This window comes from Antechinus flavipes, chromosome 1, assembly GCF_016432865.1.
Source record: "Antechinus flavipes isolate AdamAnt ecotype Samford, QLD, Australia chromosome 1, AdamAnt_v2, whole genome shotgun sequence".
Taxonomy (NCBI): Eukaryota; Metazoa; Chordata; class Mammalia; order Dasyuromorphia; family Dasyuridae; genus Antechinus; species Antechinus flavipes.
The window spans coordinates 230,468,821-230,493,402 of NC_067398.1; the positions used below are offsets into that span (position 1 = coordinate 230,468,821).

The following is a 24,582-nucleotide window of genomic DNA, read 5'->3' on the forward strand; positions in this document are numbered from 1 at the left end:
ATTACATATATAATATATATGAGTATGTAAAATATGTACTTTATAATAAAAAAAGACACACACACAAGAATTTCTAGGATAAACATGAAAAAACAGGAAGGAAGGAGGGTCTATCAGTAGCAGATCTTAAACTATACTATAAAGTAGATATCACTAAAATCATTTAATACTGGTTAAAGACAGAGATGCAAATGCACATAGTAGCGCAGTATTCAATAAGCCCAAAGATTTCCAATGACTGGGTTAAGACTTCAGCAGTTAAACTGCTGGAAAAAATAGAACACAATTTAGGAAAATTTAAAATAAAACTTCATATTCTTTAACAGATAAATAGTCAAAGAATATGGATATTTAGTTTCCAAAGGAAAAAATCCAAGCTATCAACAATCATGTTTTGAAAAATGCTCTAAATCACTAATGAGAGAAATGCAAATTAAAGCAACTTTGAGGTTTTGTCTTTCATCATCAGATTGCCAAAGAAAACAAAAGAAGAAAATAACAAATGTTGGAGAGACTACAGAAAAAGAGGCACCTATTGCATTACTGATGGAACTATGAATTGGTCTAGTCATTTGGAAAGCAACTTGGAATCATGCTCTTAAAAGTTACTAAATTTGACTCAGCAGTACCACGACTAGGCCTATGCTACAGAGCGATTAAGAAAGACAGAAAAGATGTATATATACAAAAATATTTATAGCAGCTCTTTTTATAATAGTCTCAAACTAGAAATTATAGGGGTGCTTATCCACTGGGAAATGACTATATAAATTATGCTCATGAATGTGATGCGAGTAAGGAGTGAACAAATATTTATTAAATATGATCTCACTTGATCCTCAGAAACCCTATGATATAAGTGCTAATTATCCCTATTTTACAACTGAGGCAGACAGAGGTTAAATGATTTGCCCAGGATGACACAACTAGTATGTGTCTGTGTCATATCTTTTTGCCTCTAGGTTCAGCATTCTATCCATTGTTCCACTTAGAAATGTGAATGATGGAACAGCCAGCTTCAGCAGAAACTGGGACAACCTCATGAACTGAAGCAGAGTTAAGTGAGCATAAGTGAACAATATATACAACAATAGCAACATTATAGAAAAAAAAACTTTAAAATAGTTTGCTCATAAGGCCAGAGAATTAAAGATGAAACCTAGATCTACCTCCTGGCTAGAAAGGTAAGGGATTTAAACAGCAGAATGAGATAGTCATTTTTGGAAATGGCCAATGTGGAGATTTATTTTGATAGACTAAGCATATCTATAATAGGGATTTTCTTCTTCTTTTACCAAGTGTTCAATACATAATACAAAAGTTAAGAATATCCAAATTCTTATGATCTTCACATAGCCAACAATTCACTTTAAAAATATATTAAATCCCTAATTTGTGCTGAGAAGATAGAGTTAAAAATGACAGACCCTGCTCTTAAGAATTTTACATTCCTCTGGGTGGGTTAAGGAATGTGGGAGGAGGAAATTAGGTACGATAAGATGTCATGCTTACTGACTGGAGATGGTTAAACAATGTGTGGTATGTGAATGTTGAGGAATATTGCTGTCCTATAAGAAACAATGGATATGAAAAACAAGAAGAGGTATGGGCAAATTTCTAAAAATTGATGAAAGTAGTCTTGTGGAAAAAAATAGGACCAAATATACTGATTTGTGAATCACTGCATAAAGATGAAAGTTAAACCTATGAGAGTAAATAAGATCACCATGGTTTAAAAAAAAAATTGAAAAATGAAAGAAGTTCTAGAACAAAATATAACAGGTCACACTTTCATTTAGTGGGGAGAAGGAAGGGAATGAATCAGTAAAGCAAACAAAGGAGATAGGTAATGAACCGGGGAGGGTTGTCATGGATGCCAAGAGAAGTAGTAATACAAAAGAAGAAGGGGTGATCAACAGTGTCAAATCCTACAAAAGAATCAGGGAGGATAACAATAAAGTAAAATCCATTTATTTTAGAATTAAGAGTTCATGGGTGAATTTCAAGACTTGTGTGTAGTCCTTTTTCAAGAAAAACAATCCAATTAGGCCATTCTAATTTCCAAGTCTCATCTAAAAGTGGGGGCTAGATCCCAGTCCCATCAATGAGGACTTCGAAAAGGAGAACCAGCATTACTACATTGAACTAAGGCAGAAAATGTCTTTGGGAAACTTTTCTTGACTCAAACATTATCTAGATCCACAAATAGGAAGAACACAGGTTCTAAGAGGTTCTAAACCAAGTAGGAATGAAAAACTGATCTGGTCTAAGACTTAAAACTCCAGAATCATTGAATTTTTGAGTGGAAAGAGCTAGAAAATCATACCAACCAAATCTTTTTTTCAGTATATGAAATCCAAAGAAATTAAATTCTAACTTGTAGTTATGTGAGTTAAATACTAACTAGCTCAATTTTAACTCATAGTACTTTAAGTTTTACAAAGTATTTTCTTTATAACAGGTTTATAAGGTAGACAGTGTTAGTATTATTATCACTATTACACAAATAAGAAAACTGAACTCCTGAAAGATTAAGTATCTTGCCTGAGTAGGTAAGTAAGCTAATGGCAGAACCAGAACTAAAATGCAAGTGTCTTTGATTCAGGTCCAGAAGTCAGTCCACTATATCATGCTGTCATTTTACTCAGAACTAATACCAAGAAAACATTGCTAGCTCAAAAGCCCAGGGAAAGTATTATTCTATAATTTGATCTTGAGCAATAAGATGAAAAGGGGAAAAAAAATTGTTTTTTTTTTTTCCCATGCCAAATTTGGGCATTCAGTTTCCAACATTAAAAAAATAAAATTATCTTTCATCAAAAAAAATCCAACTATAAGATAATGATATTTCAATTATAATTTTGCTTGCTCTCTTTACCACCACAATTCCAAGATTATTATGACAAGGGATGTGCCACAAAAGGACTGTACTAGAAATCAGGAGACCCAAGTTTTAATTCAAACTCTGGGCATTATCTAATGTTTCGTTTTTGAGATTCTTGAAGTTTCCTCAGGAGAGGGGCTGAACTTCATGATCTCTAAGGTTTTTAAGAACATAAGGGAGAGCTATCTGTGCCATGTGAAAGCAGTAGCAAGCTCAGCTTTCAAATATGATCAAGTATAATTCCTCAGATGCCATTTTCTATTTTGACTAATAATGTTCCAACACTCTACATGATTTCTTCTTTGAAAATTTGCACAAGAACTCAATGGAGCATATCGCTTTTTGTGGTAGAGCTGAAAAAAAGGATGGGGAATAGCTAAACAAATAGTGGTATAAGAACATAATGAAATGTTACCACACTAAAAGAAACAATGAAAAGAAATTTAAATAATATATTTATTATATATTTAAAAGACATAGCAAGTTCTACATAAAAAATTAACAGTTTTATGTGCAATCATCTTTTTAATTACACTATGTTATAGAGATGCTAGTTTTATTCCATAAATTAAAAATAAAATAAATAAAACACAAAACAATAAATATGAAGAATTCAGAAAAGCATGAGTACTTACTTCAGCAGCACATATACTAAAACTGAAATGATAGAGAGATTAACATGGCCTCTGTGTAAGGATGACATACAAATTCATGAAGGGTTCCATATTTTTTAGTTTAAAAGGAAAAAAACCCCACAAACTATCAAAGTAAGCAGAACAAAAACATCCAATATATGTAATTATTTTTAGCTACAATGAAAACATAAAGAGCAATAACACAAAACTGAAACATATATAATAACAATGACCAAGCTTGGCCCTACTTTCATTTCAAAATAGGGAATTCTGAGTGTGCAATCTTGCCTATCTTGTCAGATTCAATTGGTGTTTGGTTGGCTTGCTTGTACTATTTTTCTTTCTTTTTTCTTCTTAAATCTTTGTTAAAAAAGAAGACTGATACATACAGGAGAGTGGGAGAGAAATGTGTGAAATTTAATATGATATAAAAACAAAAGCAAACAAATAAAAAGCCCTAACACTATCTTCATAGTCATTTCTATGTAGATAACACCCAAATCTACAAGAGCAGCCTTCATTTCTCCTAAGCTGCAATCCAATAACTCCAATCAAATATACCTTAGTCATCTATAACTCAATATATTGAAAAATAGAACTCATTAGTCTTCCCATCTAAACCTCAAGAAAAACAGTGTATTATTATATTGTGCCATCCTTGTCCCAAGCTCCTAAAGATTTGCAGTTCAACTCTCTAAGATGAAAAGACAGATCTCTCTCCATTAAATTCAATATGAAAACAAGACCCCAAACATGATTTTTTATATACCTCCCACATTACAAAGGCTGCTTCATTAATGATTAAAACAGCAGCTGGTAATGGCTTAAAGCAAGTTAGCCAGTTAGACAACTTAGCATATGTTTAAATTCCCTCTCTTCTTTTATCCAACAACATATCTCCAAAGAACACTGAATACACAGGTATTCTATTATGTAGAATAAAGAAAAAAATATCAGTGAGTTTGTAAGAAAGTAGGCTGCTTTAATTCAATTCTCATAAGAGGTGTTCAGATGCATAAGACATTGCCATAAGGAATTACATGGAAGTGATAAAAACTAAAAGAATAAATTAAATCAAAGTTGTATTTGATGGCCTACGTTCCTTAATTATAGTTACTATAATCATATTTTTTTGGCCCACAGTTTTCTAAAAAGCTGATACACAATATATATATTTTTACTATACATTTTTACAGCTGGGGAGGGGATTTGACCAAGAGTAGCTGAGATAACCTATAATAAGGTTAATGTTTCAAGCCTCTGTTCTGGTTTTAAAGGTATCTCCCTATGGAAGGTGTGAACATCTCATCTTCACTGAAGCTATTTTTGGAATTTTGACTAATCAAGTCTAATCAATAAGCATCTATTAAGAATTTACCAAGTGCCAGGCACTGTGATAAACTGTTGGGGATACAAAGAAAAGCAAAAACGAGTTCCTACCACAGAAAATTATGTGGATGCCCATCAATTGAGGAATAGCTGACTAAGTTATAGGAGATGAATGTAATGGAAGATTATTGTTCTATAAGAAATGATCAGCAGGCTGATTTCAAAAAAGCCTGGAGAGACTTACATGAACTGATGCTAAGTGAAGTGAGCAGAACCAAGAGAACATTGTACTCAGTAACAACAAGATTTGCTGATGATTAACTGTGATGGACTTAGCTTTTTCCAATAATTTGGTGATTCAAGGCAATTCCAATAGACTTGGGATGGAAAATGCCATCCATAACCACAGAGAGAACTATGTATGGAGAATGAATATGGATCAAAGCATAGTATTTTCACCATGGTTATTGTTTGCTTGTTTTTTTCTTTTCATGGTTTTTTCTCTTTTGGTCAGATTTTTCTTGCACAACATGATAAATATGGAAATATATTTAAAAGAATTAAATATATTTAATCTATATTAGATTGCTTTCTGTCATGGGGAGGGTGGTAGAAAAATTTGGAATACAAAAATTAATGTGAAAATTATTTCTGTATGTATTTGGAAAAATAAAATCAAATTGAAAATTTCAAAAAATAAAGTTTAAGAAAAAAATTAATTCCTATATCCAAGATATGATATTCTAATGAAGAGACAACACGGTTCCATCCCTTTCTCTCTATTCACATTACAACCACTCTTTGCCAGGCTTTCATCATCTGCAGCCTGGATTATTACAACAATTTTCTGGTTTTATATTCAGTGCCTCCCCTTATCAATTTATTCACATAGCTGTCATACTGTTATTCCTGAAATGCTGATTTGCCCATTCTCAAGAATCATCAAGAACTTCCAACTGCCTTTAAGATAAACTATAGATTGCTTGATTTGGCATTTAAAATCCTTTACAATATGACTACAATCTATCTATCCAGATTATCCAGTAGTCATACTTACACATTATTCCCTCTAAAACACTCCATATTCCAATCAACCAGTTGATCCCCATATGTCATTCTATCTCCTACCTCTTTTTCTTACATATGCTAGCCCTCATTTCAGAAATACTCTCTTTCTTCAATTTCTTGGAACCATGGCTTCTTTATAGAAGATTCATCTCAATTGCCAACTCCTTTAAGAGGCCCTTCCTGATGCCCCCAGTTGTTTGTGTCTCCTCCCCCAAATTGCTTTGTATTTGTCATGAGACAGATTCTCCCTGATTTCTCTCAATCTGGGACTTGACTGACAAGGAAGGTATAACTTCCTGGTCTCCCAAAAGCATACAAGTGCCACCCCACATGGGTGTTGAGACTCCTCCAAGCTGGAGCTTCTCTGAAGGCCCCAAGAATCCCTATACTTTTCCATGCTAATTAGGAGCATATGAGAAGGGGAAGAAAATTTACAGAAGCTAAATGTCATTATTTCCTTTTTACATACTCATTCGGTATTAGGGTAAAGTAAATCTCCTCTTGTTAACTGTTTAATGATTTGTAGGTACTTCATTTAGTTCCCAAAGCAAACCTGAAGAGGGTGCTGCTTGGCTTTAGGTCCACCCTCAACAATATATATTATATCCAGTATTTACTTATCTGAAGACATCATATCCCCTAGTAAACTATAAGCTCTGGGACAGCAGGAACTGTTTATTTGTATATTTCCATCTTCAGAGGTTAGCACATAATGGATAGTTAATAAATGCACATTAGTTGATAACCAAGCTTGGAAAATTGGCCTGAGGTAATGAGAGGCTGTGGCTTGCCTAGGGTCACATAGCTGATTGATAGCTGAGTTAAAATTTATGTTTTTTCTGAGGCCCAGTCCTCTACCCATTTTGTCTCTGCCTCTCTTTCCTTTTGATACTTACTTCTTTCAAATATATCCTTTTATGTGTGTATTCATAAGTATACAAATTTTTATTGCCAGAATATTCCACCTTCTGCATTCCATCTGCATTAGCATTTATTTTGTGATGAGTCAAAATTTCACATGCTACAATGCAAGCTTGAAGTCTCCAGAAGACACAGAGGGTACAGGATTTTGAAACCTTACCTGGGACATACAAATGCCTTATCCTGGTTCTGACAGTTAGCTATCACTTTTTAAAGTTTTTTTAAAAGATCAAGTCTTATTTGTTTCTGAACCTTCCATAGAGAGTGGCTTTTACACAGAAGTCAATAAATATCTGTGGACTGGAAACCTCTGATGAGTTCATGTCTCCATGACAGCAAAAATAAATTTTAATATTTGACAAATTTTGATATTTGAAATCTCTAAAGCTTACCAATACTACCACTCCACAAGCAAAATTCCCTCACAATAATAACTAGCCTTTGTTGTTAATAGCAAATAAAGTGGTGTAGACATGGAAATGTTAGTCTGGGATAAAAAAACACTGCATTTACTACCTCAATTTTTTTTTTTTTTAACATCTCTCCTATACTCATTTTCTCCTATGACAGTTAGCACTCTGGGGCAATCCTTTCATCATCTCACACCTAGACTATCTCAATAGCCTCTAGCTGGTATCTCTGCCACAAGCCCCTTCCCAGTCCAACCCTTTCAGGTATTAAACTGATCTTTCCAAAGCCCAGTCACACCATGTCACTTCCCTATTCAGTAAACTCCAGGAGTTCCTTATCAATCTAAGGATTGATAAGGATCTAAGATCCTTATATAAAGATCTAAGATCAAATATAAAATTCTCTGGTTTTTAAAGCCTTCCACACTTTCCAGTCTTCTTTACTCCCCTAGATATACTTTATGATACAGCTATAACTCACTGGTCTCTCCTTGTTTCTTATACAAAATACTTCCCCTTCCCTTACTTGGTGCTTTTTCACTGTTTAGAAAGTTCTCCTTACTCATCAATGCCTCCAATCTTCTTTCAAGTGTCAATTAAAATCTGACATTCTGCAAGATCCTCTTTTCCAGTGTCAGTATTAAAAGGGTCCCTGTATTAATGGAGTGAAGCCTTCCCTCTGAGATCACTTCCAATTTATCCTGTGTATATGTCTTGTTTATATAAAGTTATTTGCATGATTCTACTTCCTCATTAGAATGTGAGCTACTAGAGGACAGGATTGAGCTTGCTTTCTTTATATCTCGAGCATTTAGTGGTGTTCTGCATATAATAAGTGCTGAATAAATGCTTATTGACTTGCCTCATAACATTTTAGATCCTTATTTGTTTTTATAATTTGTGTATATGTTGTTATTTAATTGTTCAGTCATGTCTGATTCTGACCCTGTCTGGAGTTTTCTTGGTAAAGACACTAGTGATTTGTCACATTTCCTCCTCTAGTAGCTTAAGGCAAACAGAGATTAACTGACGTGACTTGGCAAGGGTCACAGAGCTAGTCAGTGAGGAAGGCCACATTTGAACTCAGGTCTTCCTGACTCTCTCCACTGAACCATTGAGCTGCCACCTTGTGTATATGTTAACTCCCCTCTAATAATAGCTACCATTCATATAACTAGACACTGAGCATAACACTTTACAATTCTCTCATTTGATCCTCACAACAACCTAGGAGGTAGGTACTGTTATTACCCCCATTTCACAAATAAGGAAAGCAGCAAAAGGAGCTGAAGCATCATACATCTAATTAAGTGTCTGCAGCTGGACTTGAATTCACATTTTTCTGACTCAGGCCCAGCACTTTATCCATTCCATCACTCGGAGTAAAACCCTAGTTGTTGCTCCAAATAAACCATAAGCTCTCTGACACGTGCACTGTGCCTTAGCAGTGTGGTTTGCCTGTAGAAAACACATCATAATTATTTGTTGAACTGTATACAATTGTTTGAATTAGACTAGTCAATATAGAAAGGCAGAAGTTAGATATTCAACATTCAACTGACACTAAGAAGCTGCTTTTGCATTACAATATCTCTACATTTGTACATTTCATCAAAGAATAACTGCTTCTTATATACTTATTCAAGCAGAACTATAAAATCATCTCATGAATAAGGCTTGCTTTTTCACTGTGTTATTGTCTGGGCTCTGTACTTATTAAGGAATTATTTATAAGCATCTACACTCTATCTTTGAAACTTTTAGATAACACATAAATTAGGACAATTGCAAAAGCTTCCTTGGACTTTTTGGCCAACTCTCCATTTACTGCTACCTATTCAAAAAACTGGCTAATTTAAAAGAAGTTCATTCACACTACAAAATTTGTTCTAAGATAAAAATCAGGAAATAAGGATAATTGAATTCTATACCTCCCACTCTACTTTCTCAGCTTAAAAAAAAATCACTATTCTCAAAGGCCACAAAAAAATAGAGTAGAATATGAACAATTCTGTTGCCAAAGATGTAAGCTACACATACACATATGCACGAGCATGCTCACGTGTACATGCATGTACATACACACACACACACACACCCCTAGCAGCAGTAGCAGGAAACAAACAAAACCTAAATAAGCATGGTGAAAATAAGCATGGATAGAAATAAAGAAGGCAATAGTTCCTGCCCTCAAAGGAATATACTATTCAGTGGGGCAAAAAACATAAATATGCAGTTAACAATGAAGATATATATATTTAGTAGATATATAATAACCTTACAGAAGAAGGCTTTAGAAGCTTGAGGGATGAAGAAAGACATCTTGTAGAAGGAAGCATTGGAGCTGAGTGAAGGAAGTAAAAGAGTCTAAGAATTGGAAATGAAGAGGCAGAGCATTTTTGGCACAAGGAACAATCAGTACAATGACATGGAGATGGGAAAGGGAGTATCCTGTGCAAAGGGACATAAGTAAACCAATCTGGTTACATTGTAGAGTGCATTGAAAGAAAGAGAGTGTAAGAAGATTGTCAAGATAGAAAGTGAACGCAAAAATAACTCAAATTCACTGAATACAATTATATAAGTGTGAATCAAGATAAAAAAAGACATCATATATGACAATGCTAAGCCCATAGATTATAATCATAACATTTTATCATTTTATAACTGGAGTTTTTTTTAAGATAAACCATAGAAAGCCTTAAAATCTACCTTGTAGTAACTAAGAAGTACTATTTTATTAGTGAGAAAATAGTAATAGAAAGAAAAATATAAAATAACAAGAAAACAGGCTTTCTAACATTCTCCCTAATTTGACTCCATGTTACATATCCAAGCAATTTTTCCAATGCTGTTCAACAATTTACCCTTTGCTCTAAACATGCCTGTCTCCTTACTGTCCCATGAGCACATCTCTTCAATCCTGCCTCCATGCCCTTTGCTCATGTCCCTACCAAGAGCCTTCATTTTTTCTTTTAAAGCTAGTCTTCCTGAAAGCCTTTCTATTGAATTGAAATCATTTATTTCTGATTGCTCTTCTTCTTCACTGAATTTCTATAATATAAAGTCAGCACCATACCTTTTATTATTTCCTATTGTTTCATATAGGTTGGTTTTATCTCTCCTTGCAGCCTAAGCAAAACAAATATACAGATGGAAGATTGTACTAGGCAACTTGTAGTTGAACATATTTCATTTTAACTATAAGAGATTTCAGAGGAAAAGTGAGGTCTAGAAAGGTTTATTCAGTCAATCAAAAAGCATTCAGTAATCATTTACTCTATGCCAGACATTATTCTAATTACCTAAGATAATACAGCAACTTGGTGACACAATTAGAATAATCCAATTCAAAATATCTAGTTAATTGCTTCTTCCACAGTACTGTTCTGCATCTAAGATCCCTTCCAATTCTAACATTCTATGATAAAACTGGAAGTTCTTTGAGGACAAGAGCCATGTAATAATACTTCTATATTCCCCACAAGGCTTTGATACCATGCCAAGCACAGAAAAGGAGCTTAGAATTTATTTGCTAATTGGTTATTATTTTCAATCTTCTATCCAACAGATTATGACATCTCCAAAGTACATTTAATGGAATACAAAGTGCTAGGAAAATTGCCTCTGTTCACTTACTAATACAAAAATTCAATAACTATGAATCAAGATAATAAAAAAGACATCATATATATGTATACATACATTAGGAATACTTGCTCTAACCTTTAAACACTATTAGGACCTTTGCTCAAACTTTTCAGTTGATATTCCCTGATAGAAAAAGATGACACTAACCTAATAACTATAAAATTATCTTTAACTTTTGCCTTTCTATCTTCAGTATGCCTATGTAGTTCTATGGTACAATCCTTCTTAAATTATTCAATTCATCTTTGCATTAATTTACTAACTCAGGGAGAGATTTGTTTGTCTGTTTGTTTTGGTGGCAATACAGGTTAAATGACTTGTCTAGGATCACACAGCTAGTAAGTATCTAAGGCCAGATTTGAGGAACTCCCGACTCCAGGGTTAGTGTCACCTAGTTATCCCCAAAAGTTTTAAGATTCCAAACTGAACTGAAGAACTGAACAAGCATAAAGTCCCTTGTGGAAAATTACCTGAAAGATGAGAGAAAAGAAACTAGGGTAAAGGACAGAAGGAACTGGGAAAGTTTTCCTTGGCTAGTACACTACCAAGATACAACCTCTTTCATTCCTTAATCATTTCCAAAACCCAGTTCTTAGAAAGGTGAAGGTTCAGTAATTTCTCAGGCTTCTAAAACCAGGAAAACAGGGCAGTCTGCAAGCAAATCACCACTACCTTAACCAGTCTTGCATGCAAGTATAAAAAAATGCAACCGCCCCAAAAAGATGTTTTACCAGTCCACCCTCCAGTCCATAAACTAACCAAGTCACAACATTCTTGAATACTCTTGTAGCAAAAACTTTGCCTTGAGCTAAGGAACAAATAGCTTTTTTTGGTAAGATCTTCATCAGTGATTTGTGTAGTCTGTTAAGGCAAGCTTTCTCGGAATTTTTTTGCAAACACTTTCCTAATACACTCTCCCTGTCATCACACTAGTATCCCTTTCAAGAGTGTTTGAGATCCCCAGAGACATTAACAATGAAAACTATCAGTGTTGCAATTCAACTCCCATCCCTTCCCACCCAAACAAAAAGATCCAGCAGAAGTTTTCAATGAACTTCAGAAAACTTAATGAGAATGAATTACAGATCTAGAGACAGAGTGATCTCAGGGTACAACCTAGTTGAATCCCCTCATTTTAGAGATGAGAAAACTGACACTCAGAGAGAGTAAGTGATTTGTCCAAGGCCATACAGGCAATAAGTGTCAGGTTAACACTTGAACCCAGGTCTTTGGATGCTAGAGTCAGTGTTCTTTTCAGTGTACCATACTTGGGGGGGGGGGGGTGGAGTGAGGGGAAAACAAGAGGGAGAGGGAGAGAGAACAAAGAAGAAAGAGGAGAGAAGGAAGAATGGAGTGAGGAGAAAGAAGAGAAAGATGAATGAGAAAAGTGAGAGAGGAAAAAGAGGGGGGAGAGCAGAAAAAGAGGGAAAAAAGAGAAGGAGAGGGAGATGAGAGAAGAGGGGGAGAAAGAAGAGAATGGAGGGAAAGAGATAAAAGAAAAAAGAATGTAGAGAAGAGAGGAAGAAAAGACATAGAAGGGAAAAGAGAAGAATGAGAAGGAAGATAAAGAGGAAAGAGAGAAGAGAGAAAGAATAGAGAGGAGAATTAGAAGAAGGAAGGGGAGGAGGAAGAGAAGAGAAGGAAAAGAAGAAAAGGAAGAGAAGGAGGAGGAGAAGAAGAAAGAAGTGATGAGAAGTCAATAAGTGGAAGATATCACTTACTATCTCGTACACGGAGACACCACAAGGATGGCTCAGGTGGGCACCGTGTAATTGGCATTGCTCAGGGAACCTTGCCCAGGCTGCTCGGACTGGACTGAACAGGGTCCCAAGCTGAGGGGCCACCCTGTGGGGAAGCATCCAATGAGATGGTCTGGTCGGGCTGGTGGGGGAGGAAGTTGATGCTAGGGAGGTGACCCAGGCACCCCCTCAAAGACGCGGCCGAGGCCTGGCACAGTTCCCTTGTCCACCCCAGGCCCACGCCACCGAGGCCGACAGAGCACCTCAAGAAGCAAGGTTGGGACCGGACCAAGCAGCCCCGGAGATGCCGCCCTTCCACCCCCACCCCGAAACCGCCCTGAGGGCCTTACCGAGGCACTGTCCCACCGGGGTGCTGAATGGGTTTCCCAGGAGAAACTCCATCTTGGGAAGATAGCTCCTCAGGCGGCGGAGGCTCCGACCAGCTGCCCGCCGCCGCCGCAGCCGCCGCTGCCGCCGTCGCAACCACCCCCTACGGCTCTCCCGGCCTGAGTGACACTTGCCCCCTTTCCCGAACGGTGAGCTCCGATCTCCCTGCCCCTCCTGCCGATCTAAGTCCTCATTGGACTGTGCCTCCGTAGCCTTCCACCCATTGGCTATAGACCGTCCTCCGAGAAGCCCCCGCTTATCCCGTAGCCTCTGATTGGACCGCGGGACAGGTAGGTCATTTGAGCCATCTTTTTGGTCCCGGCTCCGAGTCGGGGACCCTAAATCTGATTCGCCGAGATAGTGATCTATTTGAAGACTTTCCATAACGATTGGATTAAAAACTAGAACGTCACCACCTCCTCCCGCAAAGGCGGGCCAAGGAGGGCTCCGCCCTCAGAAGACAGCGATTGGAGGGAGATTTGTTTTCTCTATGACTGGTTGGTGAAAAAAGCATTTCCCCCCCACCCAAAAGTTTGGACATGTGACCAGTCAACTTTCACCTTGGAGAGTCCGTCATCGGATTTCCCCTTAGCAACCAGACAGTCGCGTTATCCTCCCTTAGCAACCAGGCAAACTTCTTTGAGGCTGAAACGAGAGGGAGGTTAGAGCTCCGGAAGGTGAGATATCCCGAGTTTAGAACTCAGAGCGTCTTTTGGGGGGCGGACCAGAGGGAAAGGGGACCACAGCCTATCCTAATTTACCCCAGAACCACGCCGGGTCTAGGGCGGAGGGTAGCGGAGTCAGGGATTGGTGTCCGGACCCCAAGTTCTAACCCCGCTTCCCCCATCCCACTCCTCCACTGTCTCGGGGTTTGGGCCCCATAGAAGTAAGTACGTGCCCACAAGTCTCAAAATCTCCATCCATACGATGGGGACATAGGACTCTTTTCTACTTCACTCGAATTATCTGCCCTTTAAAAGGATTCTTACTTCCTCAGACAGGAAGGGGCTTTCCCTCTCAGTGCGAATAAGGAACATCCTAAAGTGATCTCATTTATTCGAATTAGCTCTATTCGAAATTATAATTGTGTAATTATAGTTCTAGCCCTTTTGGAAATAATGCAGCACTAATTTAAATAATGTCACTACTTATGTTGCCTGCATCTTCTCTCTCTTTTCCCCTTCCCTCCTCTTTCTTTTTCTTCTTAGGTTCTTGGGTTCCACTGGTGGTTCTGAAGATAACTGAAAGTTTAGGTGCTTTAATCATAAGGGAAATAATTTGTCCCAAATTCACAATGAATCTTCCAACAACTTTTGGGAGGATTGAAGGGTTATAACAATTGTAACAAAATCTGCTCTCCTCCACATGGGAGGTGGTTCTTTGACCATCAAGTCAGAACTGGAAGATGCTTACTTATGTATTCTGAAAAATATAGAAAACTCTTCAGGACTACCCTATCTTTCACAGTCAGATCCAGAATAAAGACTGGGCCACAGGCAATGGGAACAAACTCATTCATAAAAAGTCAACAAGCCTTAAAAGTACCATGATGAGAAGGGAAAGGTGGCAGGATGGAGAAGAAATGGGAATCTGTGAAATTATGGGAGTATTTTTTGGGATCTAATTGTGCCTAAAATCTGTCCAAACTAGAAGGAGGAAAGGGGAAAAGGGAATCTGGAGAGAACCTTCTACCTTAACTTGGATTTTTCAAGTAGGAAACTTTCACCCAGCTTAGTCTCATCTCCTGGTCTGGTCACTGCTAACCACTTGCCTCCAATGGATGAAATTTCTGCCAATTCTAAGTGGACACTGTCGTCCCTCTCTTGCAACCTTTCCTTGGTTCCTTCTGTATCATTTCTCCTGCTCACCTGCTCCTGCCCCAAAGATCCAAGCACTGCTAGGGTTTGGGATGGAGGAGTGTCAGAAGATATAGCTGTGAGGTAGTTGACATCTGAAAATATAAGGAATAGCATCAGATATTCATCAGCATATAATAGAACAATGATAATCAATCGAATAATACCTGATAAAGGTTTCAGAGCACCAAGCTATCACTGCAATCTATGCAACAGACAGAGCACAATGCAAAGTTTTATTTGAGAGGTATTCTATGATTACTGGTCTTATTTATATAATGGATATGTATTACAAGCCAAGTATTAATAGCAATAATAACTATAGTAGGCCTATAAAACAAAAAAATTAGCAAAACAGCAAAATTAGGAATTAACAAAACTAAACAAAATTAACAGATAAATGTTGCTACAATATAGTTTCAATATAAAGCAAGAAAGCATAACAAAAATGATAATAAAACATACTTAAACATCAAAATTAAAATTTATATATTATATATATGCCAATGAAAATATGTCAATGTGAAAGTATATTCAAAATATTTGCTACATGAATAAATATTACCATTATTGTCCTTAGCTTCTTACTTACAGATACTTAAGGAGAATGGGATACCTTGTTTTCTGATTTCAGGAAATTCTATCTATTCTCTCTTCCCCTTCCAACTTGGAAAGTCCATAATCTTTCCTCTAGTTAGAAATCAAATTTTCTAATTTTGTATTCTAGTTAATAGTATCCTCTTAATTAACTGTCTTATATGACTAATTTCTTTAATGCATAAAAATCTGTCCTCCTGTATTCAGGGTTCAGTATCAAGAAGAGGAAACCTGACCCCAATGTATTAAACAATTAGCATGCATTATTTAATAAATCTAGATGTTTGAAACCTTGAATTTTTGTTTCCTCAGTCCTTTCATCTTTCACCTTCCACAATACTTAGTGAAGCAGTTGGTTTCCATCAATATATAGTTTGTGTTTTTGCTGTCTCCTACTAGAGATAGGAAGTCAATGCTAAAAAGTCCTAGCGGTTGCTGATACTTGCATTCTCAAAATATGCATCATGAATCAATGGTATGTTTTTGATACACAACTAACACTTCTTAGTGACATATGTAGCCATTTTGGGTCAGAAATGGTTTCTAGCTCTCAGGTTCTTTATTGGCATGCATGTTCAGAGATGTCATGTAAAGCCTGCAAAACCCTAGAGCAATATTCACTGGGTATCACCAATTACTTCCTCATGCCTTGCATGGAATCAGTATTAGCCCAATGCCATATTTCATTGCATAGCTCCAACTCCAACTCCTACTGTTGTCTCAACAGCCATGTGCCTTCTGAAAAATGGCATTTGAGCCTTCTAACATTGCCTCATTCCTTCATTAATCATCTGATTTCTTTGTCAGTAATCCACAGAGAACCCGAAGCAAAAAAAATTTGTTTAATTAAATATGGTTCGTGTATGCTGCTGACATGAAGTCTAGAAAAAATCTCAAATTTTTAATTCGTGACATCTGTTTGTAGCATACTTTTTTAGATATTATATATGATTTTCACTATTTCTTTAGGTGTTATCAAAATACCAGTGTCATGATATCTAGAAAAGACATTTGTATCCAAAGTATAACAAAGTCCAATTTGGAAGCTAATGCTTAATACATAGTTGACTAGTGCTGCTACCCATCTCTGGCTTTCATGTAAGCTTAGGACTGATTGGGATATGTCTGTTGACAATTGATTTGTCAAACCAAATTTGTGATTTTCTCCTGAAAATATTGCCTTAGATTTCTCAGTAATAGCCCACTTCAAAGCCAGAAACTCCAGGTTGTGTATAGTGTAACAATTCTCAATGTCACTAGTTTCTATTTGCAAATACAGTTTGTTTCATGTGACTATCACTCTCTTATGTATAGTTCTGCTCCCGAGTCCTTCAAACTGATCTCTGTATTCAGAATAAAAGGCTTGCTTGGGTTATAGGCTACCATAAACTGGCTCTGGTACATTTATGAGGCAACTGGCCAAGTCTTTGAAAGCTTATTCACATCAGTCTGTCCATCATTCTCCAAATGGCTTTGTAGATTTTAAAACAACTTTGTGTTTTTTGTTTTCCTGCTTCTGGGTCTCTTAAATAATATATGTTCAAATAAGGTCATTTCAGTAGCTTAGCAGCAGCATCATAATTTTTTTTAAATAAATTTTTTATAAGACCTGCCAAATCCAATAAAGTTCTTAAATTGCAAAGGTTCTTTGGATATGGCTAAATCAGGAGTATGTCTGTCTTCTCAGAAACAGTGTTCATGCCATTTAGCAGTACAGTATGACCCACATATTTGACAGGAGCGCTACAAAAATGACACTTGTAAAAGAAAAATTATAGAGAATATTCTCCTAGAAAGTCCAGCCTTTCATCAGATTTTCTTCTTGTTCATCTATGTCAAGAGTTGGCAAACTTAGACCTGCAGGCCAAATGTGGCCTGCCTGTTTTTGTACAGCTTGCCAGCTTAAAATGGTTAGCTTACAGGCTATACAAAGATAGGCAATGGGCCAGATCATTCCATGAACATTAGAGTTTGCCAAGCCCAGGTCTAGAGTCTTCCCAAAGACAATTTATATCATCAGGGCACACCAATGTTTCTAGATAATTCATGTCTCCAAATACTTTCTCCATCAATCCTTAGAAGGTGGTGCTCCCCAGATGCCTTAGAACATATGTTCAGATTGGTAAAATCCAGTTGAAGAGATGAAAGAAGTCTTTTCTTTATCTTCCTCTGCCGTAAAAATCTAATAGACACTATGCAAATCCAATAAAGAAAATTACTGGCTGCCTAACTCAAAATTCAGGAGTTCTTGAAATCTTGGCATGATATATTAGTCCACTTTTTTTTTTTATTGTTATTCAAAGTTTGATAGCCAGTATGCATGCATGGTTTTCTTTCTTCTGAAGTACTACAGATATAGGTAATGCATAGGGGCTGTGTGATGATAATATTCCCTTATAGCCGTTTATTTTCAATGTAAAATTTTTTATTTTGAAAAATAAACAGTAAAATGGATATTCCCATATATATAGTAAAACAAAAAAAAGAGGATTTTAAATGAAACTTTTGGTATCCATTATGCACAACTTGCTTACCTTTTTAATTATATAATAAATTCATTTTGTAGTTTTAAAAGCTGTTCTGCTTGCTGTGGTTCTTTTTGTTCTTTCTGTTCCCTTTTGTGCAAATAAGATGCCTCTGTGGTTTTTTCCCTTTTTCTTTTTTTATTGGCCACCTGACTGTATCATTCTTCCTGATATTCTTCCTTCCTCCATGTTAAAGAAAAGAAAAGAAAAGAAAAGAAAAAGAAGGAAAGAAAAACAAAGCCGAAGTCCTTGGAGCAAATGGCATAGCCAAGCAAAACAAATATCCACATTGACCATCCAGAATGTATGTCTCATACTTTAAATTCATTATCTTTCCATCAACTGCTGTGTAACATGATTTATAGTCTTTTAGAATCATTGTTAATCACTTCATTGATAAGAGTTCTCAAATCCTTCAAAGTTGTTTTTCTTTATAATGCTATTTTTCATATACAAATCTACTTACTTCACTCTAGGTATTAGGCTATATAAGTTTTTCTGGGATTCTCTGACATTATCCCTTTTGGCATTTCTTTTTTCAAATTTAATTTATTGTAGTTAACAAAATGTTTTCCTCCTATCTAGCTTTCTTTTGTCATTTCTTATAACACAATAATATTCTGTTATATTCATATACCACAATTTACTTAGGCATTTTCAATTGACAGATACTTCCTTTATTTCCAATTCTCTGCCACCATATAAAAAGCTGCTTTAAATACTTTTGTAATTATACAAATACTTTTGTAAATAAATAAATGGGGTCAAATGATTATACAATTTAGTAACTTTTGGAGAGTTCTAAATTTATTTACAGAATGTCTGAGTTATTTCACAGCTCCAACAACAGCACATTAATGTGCCTGTTTTCCTTCAGTCCCTTCAAAAATTGTCTTTTTTTGTTGTTGTTGTTATCCTTGTCCATCTGATAGATATGAGATGGAAGGGTTGCTTTAATTTGAATTTATTTATTAGTGAATTAGAACAGTTTTTTAATATGGTTGTTGTTAAGTCGGACTTCTTCCATCAAAAATTTTCCATTTATATTTTTTGACATTGAGGAAAAGATCTTATTTTTTTATAGCTTATTATTTAAAAGCTATATGCATAGGTAATTTTTCAGCATTGACAATTGCAAAACCTTTTGTTCCAATTTTTCCCCTCCTTACCCTCACCCCCTCCCCCCAGATGGCAGGTTGACCAATACATGTTAAATATGTTAAAGTATAAGTTAAATACAATATATGTATACATGTCCATATAGTTATTTTGCTGTACAAAAAGAATCAGACTTTGAAATATAGTACAATTAACCTGTGAAGGAAATAAAAAATGCAGGCGGACAAAAATAGAGGGATTGGGAATTCTTTATAGTGGTTCATAGTCATCTCCCAGAGTTCTTTCGCTGTGTGTAGCTGATTCAATTCATTACCACTCTATTGGAACTGATTTGGTTCATCTCATTGTTGAAGAGGGCCACATCCATCAGAATTGATCATCATATAGTGTTGTTGTTGAAATATATAATGATCTCCTGGTCCTGCTCATTTCACTTAGCATCAGTTCATGTAAGTCTCTCCAGGCCTTTCTAAAATCATCTTGCTGGTCGTTTCTTACAGAACAATAATATTCCATAATATTCATATACCACAATTTATTCAGCCATTCTCCAATTGATGGGCATCCACTCAATTTCCAGTTTCTGGCCACTACAAAGAGGGCTGCCACAAACATTCTTGCACATCTTTCCCTTCTTTAAAATCTCTTTGGGAGATAAGCCCAGTAGTAACATTGTTGGATCAAAGGGTATGCACAGTTTGATAACTTTTTGAACATAGTTCCAACTCACTCTCCAGAAGGGCTGGATGTATTCACAATTCCACCAACAATATACCAGTATCCCAGTTTTCCCACATCCCCTCCAGCATTCCACATTATCTTTCCCTGTCATTCTAGCCAATCTGACAGGTATGTAGTGATATCTCAGAGTTGTCTTAATTTGCATTTCTCTAATTAATAATGACTTGGAGCATCTTTTCATATGGCTAGAAATAGTTTCAATTTCATCATCTGAAAATTGTCTGTTCATATCCTTTGGCCATTTATTAATTGGAGAATGGCTTGGTTTCTTATAAATTAGAGTCAATTCTCTATTTATTTTGGAAATGAGGCCTTTATCAGAAACTTTGACTGTAAAAATGTTTTCTCAGTGTATTGCTTCCCTTCTAATCTTTTCTGCATTAGTTTTGTTTGTACAAAAACTTTTCAATTTGATATAATCAAAATTTATTATTTTGTGATCAATAATGATCTCTAGTTCTTCTTTGGTCATAAATTCCTTCCTCTTCAGATCTGAGAGGTAAACTATCCAATGTTCTTCTAATTTATTTATAAAAAAGATCTTATTTTTAATAAATTTGAGTGGATATTAGACTATTATTAGAAACATTTTTCTTTTCCCTTCTAATTTTAAAGGCATTGATCTTACTAATGTAAAAAAATTTAATTTTATGTAATTAAAAACTGTCCATTTTATCTTCTGTGATCCTTTCTAGCCCTTTTAAATCAATATTGCCTTTATTTACATATCTGAAAAGTAATTTGTCCTTGCTTGAATAATTTTTTTCTACAATGTTACCTTTTATGCTTACATCATATATACATTTGAAGTTTATCTTGTTACAAGTTGTGAAATAGTATTCTATACCTAATTTCTATCAATGGATTTCCAGTTACAGGAATTTTTGTCAAATAGTACAAATCTTTACTCTAGAGGCTTGAGTTTTAAGTTTGATTGAACTATAATGCCATGTTCATTTGCTTCTGTATGTTGGGTAATTTTTTCACTGATTGACTTCTCTTTTTTAATCAGTACAAAACAATTTTGGTGCTTACTGCTGTGTAGCATAGTTTGAGATCTGGTCTTGTGATGCTCCATTCCTCTTTGAGATTCTTGACTTTTGGTTCCTCCAGATGAACTTCTTTATTATTTTTTCTAGTTCTACTACTCCTGTAGTAGTTTGGTATGATAATAAGTAAATTTATTTAGGTAGTATTATCTTTTTTATTATATTGGCTTGACCTACTTGTGAGCAATTAATATTTCTCAAATTATTTAGGTTTGCCTTTTTTGTTGTTGTTGTAAAAAGGATTTTACCAGTGTATTCATGAAATACTTGTGTCTGTTTCTCAAACATTTTGTCTATTTGGGAGTTATTTTAAACAAAATTTTTCTACTTTTTTCCTTTGGGTTTTGCTGGCATTATAGAAAAATGTTATAAAAATTTGTATATATGTATATATATGTATATGAATTTATTTCATATCCTCGAACTTGCTACCTATTGTTTCTTTTCTTTCCTTTTTTTCTTTGGTGAAACAATTCAAGTTAAGAGACTTGTCCACAATCATACAGTTAGAACGTGCCAAATGCCCAAGTTGACTTTTATTTATAGCTTGTTCAATTTATTTTTCCTAAAACAGAGTTATTTAAATGAATGATTTCTTTCTTTAATCTGAATAATACATATTTTATAAGTATTTCCCTATTTCATCTCTGTTATCAGCTATAGGGGGCAAAATGTTTGAGACTTTTCTTTATTTCATCTTTAGTTGTGATGAATCCTTTTTTATTTTTAATTCAATTTTCTTTTCCTCTCTTAAAAAAATCAGAATAATTAATTATTTCTCTGTTAGTTTAAAAAAATCTCAATTTTATTTATCAATTTAATGATTTTTCTTTTTAAAAATCTTTCTTGAGTTTCGGAATTTCTATTTTTGCTTTGTTGTATCGCTAAGGTTTTTTTCGGGGGGGGGGAAGGGAAGGGAAGAGATACATGCCCAATTTAATAAGCTTTTCATTCTTTCTTTTGTTGATGAAATCATTTAGAAATATAAATTTCCCCTAAACACTGCCCTTAGTGTATCCCGCATATTTTTTGATATGTTTCCCCTGGTCCTTAGATGAATTTTTTTAAATTCTATGATTTGTTCTTTGATTCATTAATTCTTTAGGACTAAATTACTTAGTCTTCATTTAATTTAATTCTTTTTTTCAAAGGCCCTTCACTAAATATTTTTTCATTCTATCATTAGTAAAGTATGTTTTTTAACGCTTCTATTTTTGCACCTTTGTATTTTTATGTCAGTACGAGACTAAACTTTGTAAAATTACCACACAGTAATTTATCATTTGTAGTTTTCTAAAATTCTATTCAGTTCCTTAACTTTTTTTTGTTAATATTTATCTAGATCTGAAAGGACTACATTGAGGTCCTCTAGCATTAAAGTTCTACCTATCCCTATAATTCAATTAACTTTTCCTTTAGGAATTTAGTTACAATGTCCCATTTAGTGCATATATATATTGACTTTTTAATCTGTTGTGGCTTTGAGCATAATGTTATTTCCCTCCTTATCTCTTTTTTTATTATGTCTATTTTTCAATATAGTCTTACCTGAAATCATACCATGTTTTTAGTTAGCCTGAGGCATATTCGATTTTTTCCTAATTAAAAAAAATTCAACCTATTATTTAATTATTTAGTTTTAATATTCTTTGAGTTCCAAATTCTATCTTCATCCCACCTCTTCTTTATACCATCTGAGCAAGCAAGCAATATTATATCAACTCTACATGTAAAGTCAAGGGCATGATAGGTTCTACCACAGCCCCTCATATTAACTATGTATGAGTCTTTCCATTTCAAGTATGTTTCTTAACATTGTTGGCTTTTGTTTTCTAATTCATTCTGGTGTCCTCTGGTTTTTTGGGTCAATTCATTCTATTCACAGTCTTAGTTATGATTAACTGTGAACTTCCCTTTATCCCATTCTTTTGTACTTTTCCCTATCTTTATAAAGTAGAGAAAAAAGAAATTTTCAAACACTTCTGATCTGCAAATGAAATGATCTTTTTGCCCTCCTTTCTTCTTCAGCTCTAATGACAAGGTTTTCCCTTTTCTATTTCACTTTTATGCTCTTCACTCCAATGATGGAATTTGTTTTGCTTTTGACTACTTCCTCACATTTTTCTGTCCTTTTAAAACTCCTTTGTACTCTCTCCCAGTCCCCAATTATTTCCCTTTGAGTGTATTCTTCTATCTCATGCACGCTTGTTCTCTCTCTCTCTCTCTCTCTCTCTCTCTCTCTTTCTCTCTGTGTGTGTTTTCAGTCTTCTTTTATCCATTTAAGTTGAAAGTTAATAAAATGTCCATTCTTCTACTTTTTCCTTTCCTGTGTATACTCTTCGTTTCACATGCCCGTTATGTAAAACAGTGCAGTTCCTTTCTTTTTCCTCCTTTTTCTCCCTAGTATAGTTCCCTTTTCTTCTCTCTGTAAAAGAAAATAGGCCCTTCTCTATTAACATGTCAACAATTCATAATAACAGTCCTTTTCCAATGATCAAATGTGTTTTTGTTTCTATGTTTCTTTTGACTTATGAGTTTGAATTTCAAAATGTAGTTAGTTCTGGCCCTTCCACTGGGAATCAGTCAGTTAAATATACTTTTATTAAGCACCTTCTATGTAGCAGAGATTGTGCTAATCTCTAGGGTTACGAATTCCTCTGGGGAGAGGAAACCAGCCCTTGCCTTCAAGGAGTTTACAATCCAGTGGGGGAAAACAGTTACACAAAAGAAAATAGAAAAGTGCAGAAGGACTCGGGAAGAAGATGCTTAGCTCGGGGCCCTGGTGGAAGCCAATCTAGGGAGGACAACTGATAGGATATTAGAGTTGGCTGGGCTACGAGCCCTTTTTAAATGGAGGCTTTGGGAAGAGTTCTTTGCTGTGCCCTCTAGCCCTCCCATGGAAGGCAGAGAGGACTAAAGAAGCATAAGTAGCCAACCTGATGCAATCTTTTAGGATGATGAACTAACTGGTAAAGACATTTTCTGGGAGCATGATGATGATAGAATCTAAAAGTATAGTGGTGTAATAATGGTGTAAAATTAAAATTTTCATCAGAAATGCTTGATAGTCTTCTATTTCAAAAATTCATTCATTTTTCAGTCAAGTCCAACTCTTCAAGACATGAAGAGTGGGCATTCCTTCCCCAGCTCATTTTACAGATGAGAAAACTGAATCACACTGGGTTAAATGACTTTCTATTCTAGCTTGATTGTCTTGAGAAAATAGAATAAAAAAAATCAATTTTTAATTTCATACTGGGCTTATTGACCCTTTTCCTACCAATTTTTATAATTTGTCCACCTTAACTACCAAAATCAGATGACTTTGATTCTCAGTACTGAAATGTAGATGCTTTGATGTTTATTCCCCAAACATTTTTATAATTAAGTTTGACATGCCGTATCTGGGTTATCAGATTCAAAATTTTTCCATTGAAGTATTATTCTGTCCTTCTGTTAGAAGCCCTTCAATTCTCTAACACTATTGACACCTATGTAATCCACATTTTCATGGATATTCTCCAGGAAAGTATGGATCCTTTCCTTGAGAAAATTCTTAATTTTGGTCTAGAATGTTTTCTGCCATAACATATCTAATCCTATGCCTGCCATCAACTGATATTTTCCTGCCTGATCCAGTGGACCTTCCCCTCTTATGTTCATATAAGATA

At 35.3% G+C, this 24,582-nt stretch overlaps 2 protein-coding genes and 1 non-coding gene across 6 annotated transcripts in view; 2 read left to right on the top strand and 1 right to left on the bottom strand.

Moving 5' to 3' along the window:
- The window catches only part of TOM1L2 (target of myb1 like 2 membrane trafficking protein), a 183,926-nt gene extending 170,653 nt beyond the window's left edge, over positions 1–13,273 (bottom strand). Inside the window, exon 1 of one of the 4 annotated variants that reach the window (XM_051997717.1) lies at positions 12,988–13,273. In XM_051997717.1, coding sequence (XP_051853677.1) covers positions 12,988–13,039 — 52 coding nt within the window. In that variant the 5' untranslated portion in view covers positions 13,040–13,273. The remainder of the gene's footprint in view (positions 1–12,987) is intronic. The other 3 variants (XM_051997694.1, XM_051997702.1, XM_051997709.1) reach the window with 3 other exon arrangements.
- LOC127546026 (U6 spliceosomal RNA) lies at positions 3,512–3,615 on the top strand. The gene has a single exon (XR_007949897.1). It is a non-coding gene; the product is annotated as a U6 spliceosomal RNA (small nuclear RNA).
- A 143-nt stretch (positions 13,274–13,416) lies between the features above and the next one.
- Positions 13,417–24,582, top strand: part of DRC3 (dynein regulatory complex subunit 3) — a 100,482-nt gene continuing 89,316 nt past the window's right edge. Inside the window, exons 1-2 of the mRNA XM_051997792.1 lie at positions 13,417–13,701; positions 18,199–18,306. The gene's annotated coding sequence lies outside the window, so the exon portion shown is untranslated. The remainder of the gene's footprint in view (positions 13,702–18,198; positions 18,307–24,582) is intronic.